At 41.5% G+C, this 23,428-nt stretch overlaps 1 protein-coding gene across 2 annotated transcripts in view; it reads left to right on the top strand.

The window, feature by feature from the left end:
* Nucleotides 1-23,428, top strand: part of march8 (membrane-associated ring finger (C3HC4) 8) — a 176,145-nt gene that overhangs the window by 141,443 nt on the left and 11,274 nt on the right. Inside the window, exons 5-8 of one of the 2 annotated variants that reach the window (XM_041789362.1) lie at nt 7,491-7,570; nt 7,756-7,767; nt 7,964-8,878; nt 20,551-20,731. In XM_041789362.1, the coding sequence (XP_041645296.1) occupies nt 7,491-7,570; nt 7,756-7,767; nt 7,964-8,878; nt 20,551-20,731 (1,188 nt within the window). The remainder of the gene's footprint in view (nt 1-7,490; nt 7,571-7,755; nt 7,768-7,963; nt 8,879-20,550; nt 20,732-23,428) is intronic. The other variant, XM_041789363.1, reaches the window with a different exon arrangement.

The raw sequence follows: 23,428 nt of genomic DNA, 5'->3' as shown, positions 1-23,428 counted from the left end.
TTGTTAGGTTACATCAGGGCTATTCAAGTACAAATTCAATTTTAAAATCAAGAAATGTGGCCAGGCCAGACATGTTTGGTGCCCAGTAAGCAGCTGGTTAAGTCAAATTTGGGACCAATACAGATCAATATGCACTTTTAATGCATAGTCTACCTTTTAAAATTGGCAATATGACAAAAGCACATCAAAAAGTGCATAAAAACACAACAACAGAGCAGTAGTTGAACATAACCTGATGTAGTAGAAATGGCTTTTTTCACTTGAATAAAAATAAAATGAAATTCTGTAAATAATGATGTTGGTCACATCTTACCCAGGCATATCTTAAAGTTCATAAAAACTATATTTGCACAGTGTAGCTACAGTTGAAAAGGACATGTTTTGTACTCTTTATTTTGGGTATACCTCTGCCAGCATCACTAGCCATGCTTCAAAACAACATGGTGCATTGTAGGTACACTGTTGCTGGACTATAGCGAGTGTTGCATTTATGGTCTGAAATACTGTGGGAATTTATGAATACTTGTGAAACAGGTTGCCCTCTGCATCTCTGGCATGACCACAGGCTGGACCACTTAGGCCCCCGGGCCACTAACTGAATAGGCCTGGGTTACATATTAATTGAGAAAAGTCTCATTTTCTATTCTACTTTCATGAATTTTGACTTCTTTTTTCAACAAATGCAGTTGCCTTCTGCTTGCCTTATGCCAGAATTCACATATAAGGCACTTTCCCAGTTTCTTCACCTTAAAACCAGAGGCTAAATCAATTTCTTTTGCAATCCATGGGCTCAAATCTTTGAAAGACAAGATACAGAGTGCCTGTTTAGTGCTGATTTAAAAAGTCAGATAGTGGCTTTTAGTGAGGATGGTGTGGGCAGGGACAAATTGACTTTGAAAACCTTAAGTTTTGGCTTCAACATCTTCAAGGCCGTGACCTTATTTCAATGCTTATCTTCTGCTCTTTTTCTTTCAGCATCTTGTCAAAACCCGATCCATTCACTCAGTCTGTTCAGCATGTTAGCAGCGTCTCACTGGGAGGCAGTGATTCATTGTCCCTGTTAGATTTAAAGGTTATCCTTTGAAAGGCCCTGGTGGCTACAAAATAAAGGCTGTAGCGCTCCGCAGGTACAGTCAGAGACTGTCAAAAGAAGAATGGAAGCAGAGGTTATAGTAAAAAGTGAGAAGATGGCAGCATTACAGATGAAAAAAGGGTAATCGATGCATGGAGGAAGCGTGTGTTGTAGGGGAGAGGTTGGATAAGTTGTTAAAACCAAGTAAAGTAAACAGGTGAATACAATGTAATAAGCACACAAGAACCAACTAGCAGAATAAACCTACAACTGAGAGACATTAATTGAAGTGCTAATAAGCTTATTTTCAATTTTGCAATTTCCAAAGTAGTTTGTGTCAAATGTCAAGGGCAGGCAACAATATTATCCCACAGTCATTGAAACATCAACTCCTGCTGTGTTTCACTACTCCATTGAACTCAGGCACTCATCAAAGCTCTCATCTCATAAGAGGGCAGTTATGAGTGAGCAGATGTTTAATAGAAGTCTGAAGAGTCATTCAGGCAGTTAGAAAGTTAATCATTGTTTTATCTACATTATCATCAGTCTCTGGTTTGTTCGGCTCACAGAGAGTTTTTTATCTGGTTTACTCACAGGAGATGAAAACATGAATGATTAACAGAGACACAGCTACACTGGAACACTTTGTTTATTTACTTATTCAGGCATTTAAATTTTTAACAGGACATTGTCGAACATTAAGGGTCTGTGTCCACAGACACTGGATTGTTAGCATTTTCAGTACAACACTCATGCAGTCCAGCATTTTTGGCGATCATCACCCTGAGTCAAAAACACCCTAAGGCATTTTTCATCCTAAATAGTCTGAACGCACACACTAGATGACTCAGCCAGACTGTCAGATCACTGGAGACCACACACCTGTTGACCTGCCTACGACCTTGCGTGATCACATGACTTCAGAAAAATAAAAAGAAACACCGATGTCTGTCGATACCGTCTTGCTGTCTCTCCACAACAGGCTGCCCTGGCATGAGTTACAGGTGCAGCAAAAATCATAAAACAAGGGAAAGACTCAGGATGAAATCATGGCTGAAATTAAGGTACAGTTGTGTTTATGGTTGTGAGCGCTGAAAGTACGTATGATCCAGCTGTGACCCTACCCCGTCTGCTCGCTCTCATTGGTTGTTGTGGGTACTTTGTCAGAGGCACTACGACCTAGAATCATAAATATCAAACGTGTTTGATATTTAGGACTCGGGATTTTGGAGGCTATGACGCGATTTGGAGCAGTAAAACAATCGTGTTGACACCACACACATGAGAATTATTCAGGAAAGTAGTCGTTTGCGATGAGGCTCCTCTCAGGATACGCCCCCACGATCGTCGGGGGAGGCAGATCTTGCCCCAAATGGGGCTTAAAATCCTGTTGTGTGTGGCCGGCCTAAGTGTTGGCTGTTGTTTTGTCACAGCACCCTCAGCACTCTTAGCTGAAATTATCAGTATTTTTGGGCTGTATTTAGAGATAAGGACGGTTGATAGAGTTGTAAATAAGGATGAGGAAGAAGGGATGAGGTATGCTGGAAAGCAGCCGCAAGCCGGACTTGAACCAGTTGCCAGTTACATGAGCCACAACCCAACCACTAGGCTGTCTGCTTCCCAATCTGACTGTTGTTGGATTTTTTTTTTTTTTTTTTTGCTGCTAATGCCATGACAGGATTCATTAGGATTGTTTTCATCTTTAGTCGGTGATGTTTCCTGGAACAAAACTAAATCTGTTTCTTAGAACAGAAAGGAGAATAAATCCCTCAGAAACTGCAAGACTGTTGCACATTATCCAAATTGCACAATGTAGGGCGCCGGTTTGGCTCAGTGGGTGGTGCAGACACCCATATACAGAGGCAGGAGTCCTCCATGTACTGGTCGTGTTATCAATTCATAACCTCTGTGCTGTTCGGTGCATAATCACTCCAGCTAAAAGATCAGAATGTCCTTCACTTTGTCCTGAAATGTCTCCACAAATGTACATTTTTCCTTTTGATCAGGCGTCAGAAGTTTTGGGACAACTTTGGCACACACTGTCCTCAGCTCCAGCTCTGTCTAAACTGATCAAACAGTAAGTTAAGATTGTGTTTCCAGTATGGCAACCAACATCACTGGGCTTCGAACCGGCACCCTAGAAGCTAGTGGGTGATGTCACTGAGGCTACGCCCATGCTTCATACAGTCCATATATACTCAAATACCAACCCTGCCCCAAGATACCAAATCATGAATAATTGAATTTGATGTCACCGTCGCCATCATATCTAACCTTTGTTTGTTGTTTTATATTCACATCACAGTCACACGATGCTATACCAGCCAGTAATTCATTAAGCTTGTGTTTTTTTTTCAGTCTTTGCTGTAAAGTAAATCTGCACCAGTGAGTTTAAAATGTGTTAAACTATTTTCCTGGCAGCAAACTGCTTTGATTGGATCTGTTCAGTGTTTCCTCCACCTCTCAGTTCTGTCTGTTTACACATTTAAAGCCCAGACTCCAGCAGGAGCTCTGAAATTAGGCTAATAAAATAAGAAAATAGGATTAAACGATTCAAGATAAATTAAAAGATTTAGAGAGCCTGCAACCTTTGAGGTAGAACTAAAACAAAAATAGAAAAGTGGAAGGACAGGATGTGATTATGTGAATAAGATAGGAAAAAAGAAGCTGTTCATGTACAGATAGAAACAGAGCGAAGGGCAAAGCTGGACATTGAATTTTCCTATTGATCGGTGTCAGGCCATGAGCTATAAATTCCCCCTTAGTTAGAAATGTAATCAATAGGTAATTAGTCTCTTATTGAAATTACTAGGCCCCCCTTGTCTTTACATTAGAAACCCAAACACCATCCGGTCCCATTCTTTACAGCCCAGTCTGTGTGCCAGCACTGAAGAAGAGCTGTGGGACATTTGATACACTGTTTAAACATCAGTGCTTCATTTGGGGAATAACTTATTGGATTTTCTGCAGAGTTAGATAAGGAGATCAATACCACTAATGTCTGCATGTTACCCAGGAGGTGGTTAGCTTAGCTTAGCTTAGCATGGAGACTATGTGTAATTAAAGTAGGATGAGCTACTTTGAAAGAAGAATAACAAGGGTAAGCTTAATTTAAAAACTCCACTATGTCAAATCCTCTCTCACCAAACACTTGAATAAGCCGTGCCTCGCTAATGGTGCAGGATGAGTCCACTCAGGGTCAGTGTGGGCAGGGACGGCGTACCGGCAGGTCTGCAGGAAGAAGACAATTAGGCAAATAGACGATCTCTAATCCTTTTATCTAGTTCAACATCAAGCATCAGATCGCAATTTCCACCAAAACATGCAAATTTTACTAATGATTGCCATCGGAAGAGATATAAAAAACATAAAACCAGCATAATTAGTAAATTTGCTTCATTCAGATAAGCATTCACTCCCAGGTACTCCGGCAAATATTTGTCTCCATAGAAGCATGATATCCTCACAGTGACGACAGATAAAGTTCAGGTTTACAGCACTTCTACATCTGCTCAACTTTCTACATCCATTTTTTTTAATACAATCTGTAGTTGTAATCTGTTCTAACCTCCTTTTATTTTGCTGTTGTTCATTTTGTACTCATTTCCAGTTATTCCTTAAAATATTTTTATTATGTCTGAGCATCCAAATGTGCATGTGTTTTACCCAGGATGGGAACTCAGCACCCACCACCAGAAAAATGCATGTACTTTTGAGCAGTGCCATGTCAGGTGAATTTACGCAGCTTACCTTCACCAGGGCGGCTAGATAAAAGTAGCTGATTCTAAACGAGTGTTTTTGTTAGAGTAGACCACATAAATGAAACCCTTTTTTTCTGCTTGTTCCTATGACTTCATGAGCAAAGCTGAGCAGACCGACACGCTAACTCATCAACAAACCCTGATCTGTGAGATCTCCTCTCCGTGGAATCTCCACTGTGAAATTGCTACTACAAACAGCAGGTGTCATGGTCTGGCTGAATCATCTGGTGAGCTCGTTCAGGGAATTAAAATATGAAAAAATGTTTGCAACTGTCATCCCATTAGAGCCACACCCATTTCTCCTCATATAGGAGAATTATGGGGGGCATAACACAGACTCAACAGAACACACACAACACATTTCTGACAGTTTTTAAACCCCTATCCCTAATGTCAGATCTGAGATGAGAAATATGTGTCACATTGGGCATTTATGGTACATGGTTACCTATTTATAGGTTTTACAGTCTTGATTGCTCAGTGACAAAATTCTACCTTTTTATTTTTATTTTTATTTCCAGAGCATAAATCAAAATGAATTCAATTTAACAATAAAACTTTTCAACTTTTCCCTGACATAAATATCTGGACATTTTAATTGAAATAAATAGGACTGATTTATGTTTTAGGTCTTCTCAAAAAGTTACAGTAGCTGAGGCATCATCTTCAATTTATCATCAATTATTTTATTCTTTAAGTCTTTGTAACGTGATGAAAAAAATCTTAATTTTATATTTGTTTTATGACAGACCTATGTTCTGAACCACCAGGCCAAATTTCAGTCATGAAATACATCGTAAAGTTTGTAAAAACAAGCTTCAAAATCAGCAATTTCTGCTCTAGGATGCTGTGGGCGTGTCAGTTGACTGAGCTGAAGCCACGCCCACTCACAAGAAATACGATCCTCTCAGTTTTTAAAAATGCTTCTGAGGGCTGACATTATGGTTTACTAGAACACATAGAGGTGCCTTTAAATCTTGGGAACTGCTTTGACTGGTGACAGGTTAACTAGGTTAACTTTTGTTTACTCGTGTTGTAAAAATTGAGTTGCGACCAATTGACGCCATTTTAAAGCAGGTAAATAATTTTTTATTCAGAGTACTTCTTTACAGTCTGAAGCGTGTTGGCTGATTTGCCTCAGCGTCTGTCTTTGTCTTGAGGTTCAAATGCACAGCAGGCTGACATCAGGGTGACACATTTGTTGTAGTACCACATGTTGAGGGCTGGGCTTTAGTTTTTATGAAATCATGGTCTTCATCTGAGCAATCTTCACATCATTTTTAATCTCCTCCCTGGATGACTCTCTGTGCGCCTTGTACACTGTTTTGATGCATGTAAACTCTAATTACTAATCATTTCATTACATTTTTTTTTGTTTAAAATTGTTTCAGTTCAATTAACTCAGCGGCTCTTTGAGATTGTTTTCTTATTGTGACATACGTTTTTGTGTAGTTTTCCTAGGTTAAAAGTCTGATGTGGCATATATACACAGAGATCTTGCCCTGATTATTTTCATATATTTTTTTTAACTATATTAAAGGATATGTTATCAAAATATAACAACTTTGGGGTGCGTCGGTAGTAAAGTGGTTAAGGCGCGCCATGTATGCAGGCGACCCAGGTTCGAATCTGGCCCGTGGCACTATTTCCTGCATTTCTCTCCCCGCTCTCTTCCCTGTTTCTGACTCTATCCACTGTCCTATCTAATAAAGGCAAAAAGGCCAAAAATAAATCTTAAAAAACACACATATATATATATATATATAAAACAACTTTTGAATTGCTTGCATCTTACATTTTGCAACAAAAACCAAGCTTCTGGAAATTTCCTGCTATTGCTACATGAGGTTACCTGACACGCACACATCTTTGAAATGTTGCTGTGAAACACAAATTCACACGACCACAACAGGATGTTCAGTAAACATCCGCAAGGTAGTTTACCGGACATTTAAGGGTCATGTGACACCTCTGTCACGTTGGCTCCTTTTAGGTTAAGTCTGGGGTCTGGGGCCTTTTAGGTTAAGTTCTAGGGATGTAGCTCTGGTTGAACTAGTAAATTAGGAGAGATAAGGAAGTCTGACTTTATACATCCATCATAGTAATGAACCAGAAGGATCTTAAAGCTCTTATAAGTAGTCCTCTCTGTGAAGTATTTGAGAACATTTTTTGGGTGAAAGCTACATAAAATGCTCTTATTTTTATTATCCCAGCCTTGTACCTGCAGGCACATCTGTTTGAAAATTATCTGTGGAGGTTGAACAAGTCCTCAGCTTCTACATCCTCCAGCTGTGTCTGTCTGCATGCCTCATTCTTCATAACCCTCCCTCTGTCTCACAGTCTGTCTCCTCCGTGGCAGCCGGGTGTTTTTTTTGCTCGCTCTGTGACGCACTGAGACAGATTTCGCCCGACGTTCCTCTAATCAGATAGATTAACTGCCAGTATTGTGTTTTTCCTTCCTATCGTCCTGCGTATCAGCGCGAGCTGTGCTTTCACTCCTTTTGTGTGCAGATCAGATTGAAACCCTGATAGCTCGATAATTCTCACCGCACAGGACCTGTCTGCTCTGGCAACACAGGAAATCAGATTTGATCTTGTTTGTTGAATAAAGCAGCATGTATATCTGTTATTTACATTTCTCTGTGTGCGTTTTTCAGGCGGGGAGCCCGACTTCAGTCAATGCTCCGTGCAGTTTCTCAAGGACGTCAGTTTCGCCCTCCAGCCAGGACATCTGCAGGTATGAACTTCTTCAAACGCACTTCATTCTAACTGCCAGTGATGTGATTTATGTCCCCACTGATATGAACACTTTAGGTCCATAAATTGAATCTATTAATGAGTCCATTACAGATGAAGAGCTCTATCAGTGGGCGATGTTGGTTTAGCTTTTAGCCTTTAGCAACTCACCACCACAATGGGAAGCAGCTCGCTGCTGTGTTAAATGGATTCTAGAGCAACTTTGGTGATACTGTTGTTGCTCCCAAAACCTTTTTATCTCCTTTTGTTCAATTTCCTATGATTTCAAATGCATGATGTCTCTCCCATTTCTCTTTTTTTGTCCTCTCCTGCTCCTTATCCTGCTGTCTTTTCCTCTTTCATTGACACATATACACCAACGCATTAACAACAGCAGTCAGGATCAGGACTGTCAGAAGCAGACTGCAGTAGTTCTGTTGAGTTCAAACGGTAAAACGTATCAAGGGTCAGGAGGAGTTTCAGTCGCCACTCTTTGCACGGACACTGTGCAAGCATCCAAACAAGCCAAACAGCGAGACTGGCTCTCCCTGCTCCGCCCTTCCTCCGTCAATATCCGCACCAACGGCTCGCTCAGGTTCTCGGCCTCTCTGAATGACGTCGGTCAGCGCGTGGACACTCTGTGTCGAGGGCTGCACTTTATCGACCGCACCTGCTCAGAGGGGGAGCTGGAGCTGAAAGCCGAACCTGCACCACCCGCTGCTCCGGATCGTAGGGCGCACACGCTCAACGGCAAGCTGGCTTCATCACCCGCTCACCAAAACCAAGCCTTCTCCACACACAACCACCCCCACCTCGTCCCCTCCTTCACCAACAACTACAAATACATGCTGGACGTCCCGCCGTCAAACTGTCTCGCCCCACCTCCTCCACCGCCACCTCCTCTTCCAAACAACCACCTTCATCCACATCCCTCTCCCAGCTCCAACTTCCTACGTCTCCTCCTCCCTTTCTCCCGCTCCTCCACCTCAGCCAGCCTGCAGTGCTCTGAGATGGGCAGCTACGCCTCTCACCTGCACATCGCCAAATCCTCTAGCGCCATGCTGGAAGGCAGCGAGGCCGGGTTTCCCCAGGAGGAGCTGCTGGGAGATGATGACGTCTTCGAGGCGTCCTGCACAGCTACGAAGGGAAAGCAGGAAACCTCAGACACCTTCACGACAGCATGGAAAGGTGCTCAGCTAGCCCCCGTGTGCTATATGGATGAGGACAGCGACCTGGACTGCTGTCCTTCCCCTTTCTCAGAGAAAACTGAGCCAATGTCACCCTTCTCTCTCAGTGGGGACTGCTGCAGGTGGGTCTGGATATCCGTACACAACCCTACTGTGACTTTTAGAGCCCAGATCTTCCCTGTGAAGTGAACCCAAGAGCCCTGTGGAGTCCTGGAGAGCTTCTGATCCTGTAGAGTTGCACTCGGTGTAGCTGTATTAGTCCTTAGAAACTCTGCTCAGAGGAGATTTTAGCTAGAGGAGCCTGACACTTACACACTGCTGACACCTTGGCTTAACATCCAGAGTGGCTAACCATAGTCGCCTCTTCATTTTTTTTATATCAGTTATCCAGATAAATATTTTTATAAGCTACAAGAATTTAGATATATTTTCTGAATTGTCCGATTCCTGGTACCTGTTGCTCTGGTTGTGGTTTAAATGACGAGTCAAAATGGTCTCTATCAGCTGTGGTGTTTTCCCCTCCTGAGACCTAAGCTTTTGTTTGGAATGCACTTTTAGTTTCTCCCACTGAATTACCTGTGACATTCAAAATTTGGAGCAAATACAAAAGGGGAAGTAATAAGAATTTCCAAACCTCTACAGGTTAAAGGGAGAAATGCTTATGCTCTGACAGGGCTCTACATCTAATGAGGCTGTCTTGAACATGGCAGGAGGCTTGCTTAGCTTCAGAACTCCTCCTCAGACACCAGTGAGGGACTTCACTAAGACTGTGTCCACGTTTTTAAAAAGTCTATCGAGGAGTGACAGATTACTTTATCTGGTAAGGTAGTTAGACATTATATGGACAAAAGTATTCAGTCACCTTATCATTACACCAGTACGGACTGTAATCACATTTTACTCACTTACATGTACTTTAATATTGAGTTGGAGTTGGTGATTCGTCACTTCAGAAAACATATTTCCACTGCTCCACAGTCCAGTGTTGTGTGCTTGTCAATACTCCATCTGATGCTTGGAACTGGACTTGATGAAGCCCATTCACTCATGAAGATCCTGTTGCATAGTTTTTGTGCTCACAGTAATGCCAGTGGAAGTTCATAACTCTGCGTCATGGCTGGGTTGCCGTTGTTCCTGAACCCTTCCACTTTCTAGTAATACCACTTACATTTGACTGTCAAATATCCAGCAGGGATGAAGGTGCATCCATCACAATACCACACATGAAGTCACTGAACTCTTCAGAACAACCCTTTTTGTATCACAAATGTTTTGTCTGCATGGCTAGGTGGTTAATTTTAGACACCTGTGGCTGAAAGTCTGATTGAAACACCAGAATTCAATAATTAGCAGGTGTGGCCAAATACTTTTGTCCATATAGTACATCTGTTTACTTCTGTCTATAGGCTTGCATGCCCACTAGATAAGGAGCTTGCTCTGTTTCAATTGCAATCTTGCATGAGACTTCTTTAGAAGTTGATGTTTTATAATGCTAATTAGGGTGATGGGGTCTACCTTTTATTAGCATATTAAGTGAGAAACGATTATTAGTGGTGATTGTAAACACATGGAGATGCAATATAAAGGCAGGTGTAAGCAGCAGCAGCAGTGGCAGTATCAGAACAACCTGCTCTTGATCGGACCGCCCTGGATGCACGTTATCACCAGGTGTAAACACACTCATAGATTCTTCACACTACAACACCCACACACCTCCTCCTCCTCCTCCGCTGTCCTTACTCAGCTCCTCTGTGTTGTTGTGTCTTCATTTCATTTCATACCATTTAATTTCACTCCAGTGTTATCTCAGAGGTCTGCGGTGTTTTTAATCATGCTGTCAGGCTGTGTTTTTAAGATATTTTTCTCTCTTATCAGATCAATGAGGCATTAAAGTGTCTTACATTGGCTGGGAAAATGTATGATTGATTTCTCAGAAGAGGCGGGGAAAGGGTCTGACGGTGATGGCGTTTAAAGAGGTTAGGGCAGAAAATTAAATAGTGTTGAGAAATAGTTTTGTTCAGTCAGAGAAGTCGTGAAACAAAAGCAGACAGGGAGAAAAAAAAAGGCGCTGAACCTCATGGAGAGTGTCTGATTCGGTCAAAAGGTCCGCCTTACACGTGCCAGTTTGTGTGTGATCTGATTAGCAGAGCTGGACTATGTTAGCAGGGAGAAATAATTGATTACAGAGTCGGTCACGGCTGCTTGCTCCCTACACATGAGGCATGCCAGTAATAGATCTTGCTATGTCGTCCAGAAAAGAAGTTTAGAGCCCTCTCGGTTACACTATCAGTCTGTCAATACTCCAGCTGGTAACAGGTCACTGGCTTGGAAAGAGTTAAGTCTCCCACACAGAAGGGATGTGAAACATATATGTACAGTCAGAGGTTTTACCCCCCTAGCTTTGAAAAGTGTGTGTTCTCCAGAGTCCAGATAATTCTCCTTCTACGTCACGGTGCGCTGATTGAGAAACACGAGCTTAGAAATGGGAAGGTGAAGGCCAGAGATCAGGAGGTGGATTATTGGCTTCAAATAGCTCGTGTAGTCTTTTGAGTTCTCACTCGCACACATACCGCCAGGTTTCTGTCAGGTGGCTGGACGCGTGAGTTCAGAGGAGAGGCTCACCTCACCTGTTCGACAGCGTGTGTTTGTTTGACGGAGGAATGGCACGTTAATGATTAACCAGCTCCTCTATTGACAAACTCTGAGAACGTGCAGCTCTGAGTTCCTCTCAGGTGATTGTTTCCTTATAAGACATGTCACGTGAGAGGTACAGGTGCCAAAAATGTGTCTTAAATTCTTTCCTTCAAACATTTCCTGTAATGAATACCTGCTGCTCTTTGAATCATACTCAAATTAATGTTGTTTTACTGTGCTTATCTTTTTGTTTGCATTTCTACCAGCTCTGCATGGTAAAGACAGCATAAAAACATGAAAACAAAGTATGATTAAAGTCCCACTTCCTCCCTATTTAGAAAATGATATATTTTTGATTTTTTAAATATTTTTTTAATTTTTTTGTTTTAAAACAAAGACACAAAGACCACATAGACATGGCAGCAAAAATAATACAAGATTGAAAAAAATTTGTAACATTTTTTTCTGGGCATTTTGGCCTTATTTGATCGGACAGTTGAAGACAGACAGTGTCTGGACTGGGAACTCTGTGGCTAGGGGTGGAGCCAGACAGGGCATATATTCAGGGCTTAGCCCATATCAGTAGATCTTTTTTTGTCACTATTAGGCATGTTCTCTTTTCAAGCCAAGATCAGAAATGCCAAAAAATCTTTATATTTTGGGGGGAACATAATAAACTTAGCACAAAAAGTAAGTAAATTTGTGTCCATGAAAACTTTGCCAAATCTTCTCTGTAGATGCCAGACAGCTTGTTCTATCGTTGGCTCTTGTTTGGTGGATTTGTTGAAGTCTGACAAAACAAGACATATTGGAAATTTAGCAATGTATTCATTTAACAAACAGGAGCTTCAGTAGCGTGTGGAAGAACCATACACAGCCACAACAGCCTGGCACCTCCTCCTCATGCTGCTCACCAGCCGTGTCACACTCTGCTGTGGGATGGCATCCCATTCTTCAACCAGCATTTGGCACAAGTCAGCCAATGTGGTTGTGTTGGTCACTCTGGCACCAACAGCACGCCAAAGCTGATTCCACAAATGTTCAATGGGGTTGAGGTCAGGACTGCTGGCAGGCCATTCCATCCTCTCAACTCCTAAATTCTGGAGGTAGTCTCTGATAAACCCCGCTCTGTGGAGGTGAGCAATGTCATCTTGGAGGATAGAGTTCAGTCCCAGATTGTGTATGTTTGGGATTACCACTGGCTGCAAAATCTCATCTCGATATCTCTCTGCATTGAGATTGCCTCCAATGATGACAAGCCTGGTTTTTCCGGTGAGGGAGATGCCGCCCCACGCCATCATACTGCCTATACCAAAAGATGTTACTCCATTTGTGCAGCAATCAGCATAGCGTTCTCTGCCTCTTCTCCACACTTTGACCCTACAATACAGCTGATGTGGGCTGAATCTGGTCTCAATGCTGAACACAATAACCACATGTTGAAGTTCCAGTGCACATGTTGCTGACACCAGTGCAAACAGGCCTGACGGCCCTGCAAACCATGACTACAAATCTGTAGAAGACAGCCTATGGTTCCTAAGTGCTGTTAGGGTGAGGAAACAGTCTTCTTGGGGTGTCATCTTCTTATGACGGCCACTTAGCAGCCCGTCTCTGACATCACTCAGAATAATGCCACAACTCCATTTTGTGGACCACCAGCTTGAAGTCACCCGATTGGACAGGCCCTATCCAGATCAGTCAAACGTAGCATGCCGGTTCTTGGAGCAGACACCTACGGAGCACTGTTGCAAGGCCCATGCTCACAGGTGCTGATAGTGTCAGGGTACCAGAAGCTCAAAACATGAGTCAATAGCAACAGCAGAATAAGCAGTTTGGCACTGGCAGAGAATATTTGGCAACTTTTTCATGGGTGCAACCAACATACTCAGCTCTGCTGCTCATCCCACAAATGCATGATCCTTACAAATGTGGCACAATTTTAAAGGAAATAAACAGGCTTTCCATTTGTATAAGATTTACTGACAAGGAGCATTGTTACAACAAAGAAATAAACTAACAAACACAAATAACTTGTGTTAAGTTTAGATGGAGCCTGGAGTATAAACACACAAAAATTTTACTTTCCAAAGCTCTTCCGTCTGTATTTTTGTTAATAAATTGTCATATGTCTCACCTGTCCTTGAGTAGAGCATTGTTATGTTGTTTTGCAGGTCCTTGCAGCTTTGTGAAAGGGGGGACGGGGGGGGGGGGGGGGGTCTTTTTTCTAAAAAACTGACTTTTTAACAGTTTTTCTCCTCAAACTAAACAATGTGAAGCAGTGTTGTGTCACATGTGTATGTTAATAGTGGAAGGAGAATCACAAAAATTATGATTGTAACATGGCCATGACTTCTAATTGTTTTATTTTTTTTATTATTAATTTTGAATTACTGGCCATCATTATTTTAAAAGGGGTGTTACTTCAGTTTAAAGACTGAAATCCTGGGTCTTTGGCTGAGAGATGGGCTTTCTTTTCAACCCTCTGAGTGTCTCTTTTTGCATTGCTGCATGTTAGGTTGTGGATAAGCTTGTAAACCGTTAAAAAATATCTTCCATTTGATAGAAATGTTCATCTTGAAAGTGAATTATTGCAGTTAGTTTTGCACATCATTTTCAGAGTTTCTTTTTCTCCTTCTCTTTTTCACTCTCCTCATTTGCATTCCCTCCCTCTGTGGTCCTCGAGCATGCACAGGCAGAGCAGCAGTAACATATAAAACAGAGAACAGTGCTCCCTAGTGCCTCCAGCATTAAAAAACTCTGCAGGGTACCATAAAGCTCTCATGTCTGACAATATGCAGCAGCCAGAGTCTGTATTATTCCTCAACCTTCCTTGGAAAGATACATTTTCTTTCAGCACATTTAATATTCTCTTTCAAGGCAATGATGTCGACGTTGTAAGACTTGCATTCTCAGAGGGGTAAAGGGAGATGGCTTTAAGTGGTGATGCTGCTAATTGAAATGTATTTTCTCTGATCAGCGTGTGTCGAGCTTAAACTGTGCAGACTGAAAACAGGAGAGGACAAAATGTTTCATATGCTGCTCTTTGGCCCATAACACCCAATAAAAATCTGTTTACCAGAAGCGCAAAAAACAGCAGATTGGCGCTCAAAAATTCATCCAAAAAATAAACACAAACATTTCAGGATGAGGGCGGATAAAGGAGTAGCAGCAGGGAGGGGCTGAGGCTTCACACCGAAGAGTGCAGAGATCGTCTGTGTGCCACAGGAGAGAAGTTACGAGGAAACAGACAAGAAAGAACAGGAAGAAAAAAGTGAGCGCCTCGCCGGGGCTGCAGCGTTGCCAAGCTTGTTTCCCCCCTTCAGCTTGTGATTTCCCGTCTTGCACATTTTTGATGTTGACACACTCCAAAAGCGCCTCTGCCATCTTAAAATTACTGTTGAACAGGGTGTGTTTTGGCTGCTCAAGCGATGCAAATTAAATTTTAACCTCCCACCCATGCCTCACGGTGTTTGGAAGGTGCAGCAGCTGACACACATACTTCAAATGTAGCTGTGAATTTGCAGGAAAGGTTTGGGATTTTTGTCAAAATAGCAAATATAAAGGTGATTTTTAATGACGAAGCTGAAACTATGTTGCTGTGTTTTTTAATTTAGTACCTTTAAAATGTCTCTTGGAGTGGTTTACACTGTTTCTAGCAGATCAAGCCTCCAGAAAATGTGTATTTCTCCACTGAAGACCCCTTCAGTCTGTTCCACTCATGCTGTTTACTGATCGCTTTATTTCCACTGTGGCTCCTGTGGAGGTGTTGGGATTTTTCTATGGTTATCCCCTCCTACGTAAAAACCAAAAAACCACTAGAATGATTTCAAATCTGCTCATTTCATTCCATAGAAGCGAGAGGGTCCTTGTCCCTGGGCTGCTGTGTGGGATGAGAATCTGCACTTCATCTTATGATCCATGCAAACAAACACAAACAAAGCATCACAGCCATAACCAATAGAAAAACAGTCTTCCTGAGATGTTAATTGTGCTTTTTCAATCCCTTAATCCCCCCCCCCGTATGTGAGAACCCCGTAGAAATGACCTATTTTTATCCTCCTTTTGTTCATCTTTGTCAAGTCCTGTAATCTCCTAACGCTCTGGTCAGATCAGTGAAGTCTGGAAATAGTCGTCTTCTTTTCTCTCTAACATGCTGACATGCGTGGGCACGTGTGGGTGTGCGTGTGTCTGTCTTAATGTCCCCTTATCCTCCCGTGAACCTGGATAAACCCCAGCTGAACACACTCCACTCACATCAACAACACCTTTTTTTCCATTTCCTTCCTTTATTTATTTGTTTTCCCCAAAGAGAAGCACCACTGCTCTCTGCGGCTCACCCAGGGGAAAACAGTAGAAGCATTTTCTGGTTTGAGCAGCTTCTGGTAAAAAATGTTTTTAAAAAATGTTTTTTTTGTCTTGTGCCTTCCCTTGTATCCATTAACCATGAGGTTTCTGCAGGGACACCATGTGCACTTTTTTCCTCTAAACAACAGATTTAGTCCCTCTACAATATCTTTGTTTATCCAGCCTGACCTTTTAATCAAAGTTCTGTTGAGCTGGAACAGCAGCAGCTGAATTTTGGAGCTTATTGCTCTTCACTGATGTGGTTTAGAAAGCCGCAGTGGTCAAAGGGCCGCATTCACCAACTACTTTTAAAACCCACATACACTGTTTTTAAGAAGATTCATACATACACCAAAGTGTTTTTACAGTACATTCAGAAAGTATTGAGACTCTCCACACTTTTTTAAAAAAATTATGTTGCAGCTACTCAAAATACTCCTTTCAGCCAGGAGCACTGTCTCCACACATTTTACCATTTTATTGTAAAATGGACAGACAGTTGTATTCGGGGCAGAAGGCTTTGCTCAAAAGATGCTTCCTGGGTTAGTCAAGCAGCTAGAAACCTCCATATGGATAGATACATTAATGATAATGTATACTTAGTACAATAAAATTACTTCAAAAGCAATAAAACTTAGTAGCATTGAATCTCAATACGAGGGTGCAACAAGCTTTATGCTATAAAGGAGGAGGCTAGGGTGGAGGAGGTTGAACTTTGCCATCAACAGCAGCAGTGGGGTGTATCAGCATTAATGCAAGCAGGGATTAGTGAGAAGTACATTTCTGAAATAATACACACACACACACACACATACACCTTTCAGAAAATGTGTGCTGAACCAAGCCGTTCTCAGATTTTCCCCTCATGATGTCATGTGTGGAGTTAGGACTGCCCCCAGGTTGGTCCTCCCCACTTGGAAGAAAGTTCCGCCCTCCTCTTCTGATCCTCCTCTCAGCTGTCAGCTGAGATGCTGGATTGCTCAGTGGGTTACCCTGCTGACTTTGGTCTGAGAGATTGATGGTTTGAATCCCAGTCAGGTTTCTTAACTTTGGGTTAAAGTGTCTGTAACGTTGTATCATCAGGAGTGCCACATCCATTTCCTGAAAGTCAGACAGCTCATTAACATTTAAAGCCACAGACACAGAACTGGCTCGTTCTGAGCATGGCTGAAACAGAGGGCTTTTTAGACACGTGTTCACAGGCATGTTTTGGGGACCTCTGAGGCCAATCCAAACACGTCTTAAAATGGTAAAATGTGTGCCCTTTAAACTTGTTACTTAACCTAATTTACATTGGGCTCTCATATTAGTTTTTACATTTTGCTTCAAACAGCACTATCTGAACAAGTGATAGCATTCGATTTGTAGCATAATATCCACTACTGGCACTATATTTCTAATGAAAGCAGCCTTTTTCTGTTTTATTTCAAGCAGCATACAGTCACTTTAGATCTATCTGAGTAACTGTTATAGTTGGAGTCAAATGTGTGATCATTTTATAGTTTATTTTAATCCGGACTTTACTGACATCTTGCTACTTGTGTTCTCAGTCTTGTGTGCATTCTGTGTTTTCACACAGCCCTGCAGATTTGTTTTTACTCCTTAAAATTATGCAGGAGCTTTGAGCTTACAAGCACATGACATTCATCAGTTTAAGAGGTCAGAGCAGTTCGGCAGTTTAAGAACAAGTTTGTCTTGAAAGTTTCCTGTAAACTTCAGAAAAATCAGAATTTATTTGTGGATGAGGCCCACTGTTCTTACATTTAATTCTTGGATCATAATGAGTTTTGCTCCTACTTCCTGGAAATGAGTTTGTGTATGTCATGTATCTTAAGCCTCCTGTTGGCAGAATTTAAACACTAGTCAACTATTATTACAGGTGTTTTAAGCAATATAAGAAAGTCTTAATGTAGATCAATAAAAGATTAATATTTGCATCTATGCATAGAGGCTGTCTTTGTAGATTTTCCTCTTAATCTCTATAACAACCATGCCTCCACCCTCATACCTCATCCTATCAGACCTGCTGTGACTTACTGGTGGAGTTGTCTTGATAGTCCAGTTTCCTAAAGAATATCTCTTTGTGTCAGATACAGCGACATCCTCTTACTAACACCAAACAGACGAACACAATCCTCCTCAGACCCGTTGACTAATAGCTCCAGTCCTCCAACCTGTCAGTCAGAGTCTGAGTGCTGATCCTGAGGAGGGAGAGGCTTCGGTTCAGCCTGATATTAAAAATCCAATCAGTTCTCCAAAGTGAGAGAAACCCGAGGAGTTGTTAGAGGCAACAGACACCTAATGGTATGTTCCAGGGGGAAGTATGTGTGCACAGAAGACCTGACATGAGTTTGTGAGCATGACCAGAGGCTGAACAAAACACATGTAAATGTTCATGTTGATCGATGTGTCACAGACAGCAGATATTAGGAGTTTTCACAACTCTACGTACAGGTTATTATGCTTACAGGTTATTATGCCACCATGTTGGTCAGACAGGGCTGGAGGCCTCACTTGTCATTACAATATCTGAATGGTTTGAGGAATTTTCATCAGTCTTTGCATGAATATCCGCTCTGACTCAAATATTAACTAATTGGACTTTAGAGGTCATAGGTCAAAGTCATTGGCCCTCTTTTTCCATCTCTTGCTGTAAACTTAATAACAATTGAGGTATTTTATTTTCAGGCTTAGAAGAAGTGTCTACTCTGACCTGAGAATTACAAGTAAGATTTTGGAGATTAAAAGTCAAAGGTTAAGATCATTTGCTCTCGTGTTCGTTCCTTGCTAGTTAACTCAATATTACAAGAAAGTTGAGGTATTTTCTTCATACTTTTCACAAAAGTTCAATCTGTCTCCACATCTTTGCATATTTTATACTTCTGATCATGTCTAGTCAGCATTCCTGCACCCTTTGCATGTGTTGCACCTATATATGAATGCACACAAGCTTGTAAATAGGGCTAAACAATTTGTAGCATGAATCTGAATGAGGGTGGAACAAGCTTTATGCTGTAAAGGAGGAGGCTGGGGTGGAGGAGGTTAAGCTTTGCCAGCAGCAGCAGCAGTGTGTTGAGAGAAAGAGCTGTGATTGGCTGTGGGAGCTGTCAGCTGATTGTAGCTGGGGGTATGACTTCTGTGAACTAATGCTTAGTTTCATCAATATTAGATGGGATGAACTAGAGCAGAATGATTAAAAAGATATTTAATTGGAATTATCTTTGCTCAATTTGTTATCAATTGCTTTATTGAAGGGGATTATCATTAAACTGGTATTTTGACACATTTCAAGTTAAAGAGACATTGCAACATCTGCGATTTGTAAATTGCGGCAGGCCATATTGTGATTTAATCTAATTTGCGATTAATTGTCCAGCCCTGCTCGTAAATACTAGAAAAGATACCTAATGAGAGCTTGTGCGTATTTCAATCTGAACTTTGAATGCTTTTTCAGTTTAATTTTTTTGTATTAATATTTCATTCATTTACATTGAGAGCAAAGCTAACTGGAGTCAAATTCCTAGTTGCATGAGCATACTTGGCCAATAAAGCTGATTCTGACGAGCTGATTAGATTTTGGAGTTCAAAGGTCAAGTCATTGTTGGCCATTTTCATTCCTTGTGAACATAATACCTCCAGATATTTCCTCAGTCTTTGCACAAATGTTCACTCTGACTCAAGTCTGAATTGATTGGACCTTGGTGTTAATGGTCAATGGTCATTGTCCCACCTGCTTGCCCCTCTGAGCATTGCACAAATATCCAATATGACTCGATTCTGAAATAATTCGATTTTTGGAGGTCAAAGGACAAGACCATAAGCCAGGGATGTCCAAACTTTTTCCACTGAGGGCCACATACAGTATAAAAGAACGGTGGGGCCACATAAGGCTATTTATGTATGTATTTCAGGAGGCCCTGTTTGGCCCTGGCTACCACTGGCTCCGCCCCTGATAAGCTATTGGTGCTGTTAGTCGCTGCAGTAATCCATCAGGACATTATTAATCAAGATATCTCCTTGTCAAAATGTTTGTTTACAGATTCATCATGGTAGCAATAACTAGTGCTGTGGACACCCCTGCCATAAGCACTCATGTTCATCCCTTACTTATACTATTTCACAAATCACACTACCACGGACACCACCCTTCTTGACCCATCACTTGACTTCCACTGCTCAGTAATTCTGTATCTCACGAAAACATGTAACAGCCATTCAGTGGTTCTAGATTTAGCTTTGTGTTGTGTTTAAGGCCAGAACACTGATAACTCTGTATAAATTGTGCAAAATAATCCTTACAAGCTACTTGAATCAGTTGGGACCAAGACTGTTGCCGCTTTGACTTTAGGGTATCTGAGATAAGATTAGCTGCGCTAAGTTTGTGATGCAACGCTGCATGAACAGAAGGTAATTTTCAGAAAATGTCATTCTGATTCCAAATGAAGTGCTTTGGATCAAATTATTTTGTCTTGATTGATTTTATACTTGTGGGACATGTGTTGTTTTTTGTAGTCAGGATCTTATGATTCTTTCTTTGTGAAATGATATTCCCTCCTGCCATGCTTCCTCGTACCTCTGAGTGTGGAGTAAATGAGCATTTTGTAAACACCTTGTTCAATTAGACACTCTACTGGAGAGTGTAACAAGTTTGCTGACATTTATCCTCAAAAAGTCAAGTTTCTCAGACTTAGGGGAAATGTCCGTCAGCAGTGCCTGCCAACTTTTCTCTTTTTGATCTCCTCCTTTTCCCTCTCTTTTACAGCTGCCTGGCCTCTAGCTGAGAGTTGACTGCATTTTTTTTCTTTCGCTCCCGTAGGATTTGTCACTGTGAAGGGGATGACGAGAGTCCTCTGATCACACCATGCCACTGCACGGGGAGCCTGCGCTTCGTCCACCAGTCCTGTCTGCAGCAGTGGATCAAGAGCTCCGACACACGCTGCTGTGAGCTCTGCAAATACGAGTTCATCATGGAGACCAAGCTGAAGCCACTGCGAAAGGTGAGACACAGTTTAAATGTACAAGCTAATTAACGCTCGTGTCTATTAGCTCAGTATGGGCTGACAATTTTAGGCTAGTGTTGCAGTTCTGTAAGCTCACATTTTGGTGATGAAGCTACAATGCCAAAAGCTGTCTTCACTCTGTCATGGAGATAACACAGCCATGACACTGAGCTTTGAAGCTGTTTTCATAAGAAGAACTTGTTGAAGAAGGAGAGGATGGGGGTTGTGATTCATTTCAAACGGTTTATAGGCTTTCATTAAAGTCTCTTATCAATCACTGTGGCCTAGAGATAGCAGGACACTCTAATTAAAATTCCTCCACCCTTCATTAGCTGCACAAAAGGCCTCAAACAAATGCTCTACTCTTAATAGCTTCTGAATCCCACTGGGGAACGTTGGAAGTCTTGAGCATGCAGGAAAATTCAAGATGAGATGCTGGTCTTTGTATGGTCTGCAGTTTTTTTTTTATCAAAGGATGATTGAATTTATCTCATACCACAACGTCAACCTCTGACCCTGCAATCAAAGCCTTTAATCACCAAACATATGAACAATACAGGCATGTTGAGAGAGCCCAGCTAATCTGATGACGCTAGCATTGTATTTTGTATCATGAAATAAAAGGCAAACAGGATATTCCTGACCTCTGTGTGCTGGCCATTACCGTACGTCACTTTCCATTTTACTTACTGGCCAATAAATGCAGGGTAGCTGTGTAGCTGGATCATAGTAGTAAAAATCTTGTGTATGTGTTGTATAGATCTACCAGAAATGCTGGCAGTCCATCATCAGTCACTGCTCACTTTATTAGGTATACCCATTCAACTACTTATTATCCAATACAGTGCCTAGAAAAAGTATTCACCCCTTTGAAGTTTTACCATTTTATGGGTTTTATTGATATTCATCCCCTTCAAGTCAGTCAGTAGATACACCTTTGGCTGCAATCACAGCACTGAGTCTGTGTAGATAGGTCTCAGTCAGGCTTGCACGGGGATTGAGCCTGAACGGCCCTTTTTAAGTCCAGCCACAAATTCTCTATTGAATTGAGGTGTGGGCTTTTATCAGCTACTCCAGAATATTTACCTTGTTGTCTTTAAACCATTTCTGTGTAGCTTTTGCTGTATGTTTCATATCATTGTCTTGCTGGGGAATAAATCTCCTTCCATAGTTCTCTTGCTGACTAGATACGATTGTCCTCAAGGATTTTCCTATATTTTTCCACATTCCGTTTTCCCTCTACCTATACAAGCTGTCCAGGGCCAACTGCTGAGAAGCATCCCCACAGCATGATGCTGCCACCACCGTGCTTCCATCTTGATGATGGATTTAACTGAACTCCAGGGATATTCAGTGCCTTGGAAATGTTTTTGTTTACACCCCCTGACTCATACTTTTCAATGGCGTTTTCTCTGAGTTGCTTGGAGTGTTCTTTTGTCTTCATGGTGTAATGGTAGCCAGGAATATTGCTGGACCTTGCAAACACAGGTGTCTTTACGCTACAATCACTTGAGACACATTCATTGCACTCAGGTGGTCCCCATTTCACTAATTGTGAGACTAGTAGCACTGACTGGCTGGACCTCTGTTGAATTAGGGCAGTCACTTTAAAGAGGGTGAATATTTATGCTTTCACTTATTTCACATTAGATATTTTTATTTAATTGGCATTACTTTGTAGAAATCTGTTTCCCTTTGACATTAAAAAGGTTTATTTGTACTTTTGGGGGGAAGCCAAATTATATTGACCATGGGTAATTTATAAAATCAATAAAAGGGTAAAACATCTAAGGGGGTGAATCCTTTTTTCTGAGCACTGTATCTAATCAGCCAATCTCCCTGCAGCAGTCAATGTATTTAGATATGTAGATATGGTCAAAATTGTCTGCTGAAGTTTAAACCGAGCATCAGAATGGAGAAGAAAGGTGATTTAAGTGACTTTGAATAGGCCATGGTTTTTGATACCAGATGGGTTGGTCTGACTATTACACAAACTGCTGATCTGCAGGGATTTTCACACACAACCATCTCCGGGGTTTACAGAGGATAAAGAGGAAAAAAGAGAAAATATCCAGTGAGCAGCACTTCCCTTGGCCAAAATGTCTCATAGATGGCAGAGGTCAAAGGAGAATGACCAGACTGGTTCAAGCTGATAAAAAGGCACCCATTACTACTGAGATATACAGAAGAGCATCACTGAAAGTACAACATGTCAAATCTTGAAGAAGATGGGCCACAGTAGCAGAAAACCACATCAGCTAAAGACAGTAAACTGAGGATACAGTTCTCACAAGCTCACCAAATTTAACAACAGATGATTGGAATAATGTTGCATGATCTTATGAGTCTTGGTTTCTGCTTCCACTTTCCAAGAATAGGGGTAGAATTTAGCATAAAACACATGAAAGCCTGCCATACTACAAACAACCGTGACATGCTCAAAGTCACTTAAATCACCTTAATTCCCCATTCTGATGCTTTGTTTGACCTTAGGCACATCATCTTGACCATGTCTATAAACCTTACAGCAGTGGTTGACGCCATGTGATTGGCTGATTAGATACTTGCATTAATAAGCAGTTCAACAGATGTACCATGATACTATCAGCATGATATCTGTATCTGTATATAGCTTAAGAAGGGAATTATCGGTGTCAGCAGATATGAAACATTCTGCCAATATTTTAGCCATAA

The sequence above is a fragment of the Cheilinus undulatus genome, linkage group 6 (genome assembly GCF_018320785.1).
Source record: "Cheilinus undulatus linkage group 6, ASM1832078v1, whole genome shotgun sequence".
Lineage (NCBI taxonomy): Eukaryota > Metazoa > Chordata > Actinopteri > Labriformes > Labridae > Cheilinus > Cheilinus undulatus.
The sequence above is the reverse complement of the archived record's forward strand: the minus strand, read 5'-3'. Positions and strand labels throughout refer to the sequence as shown.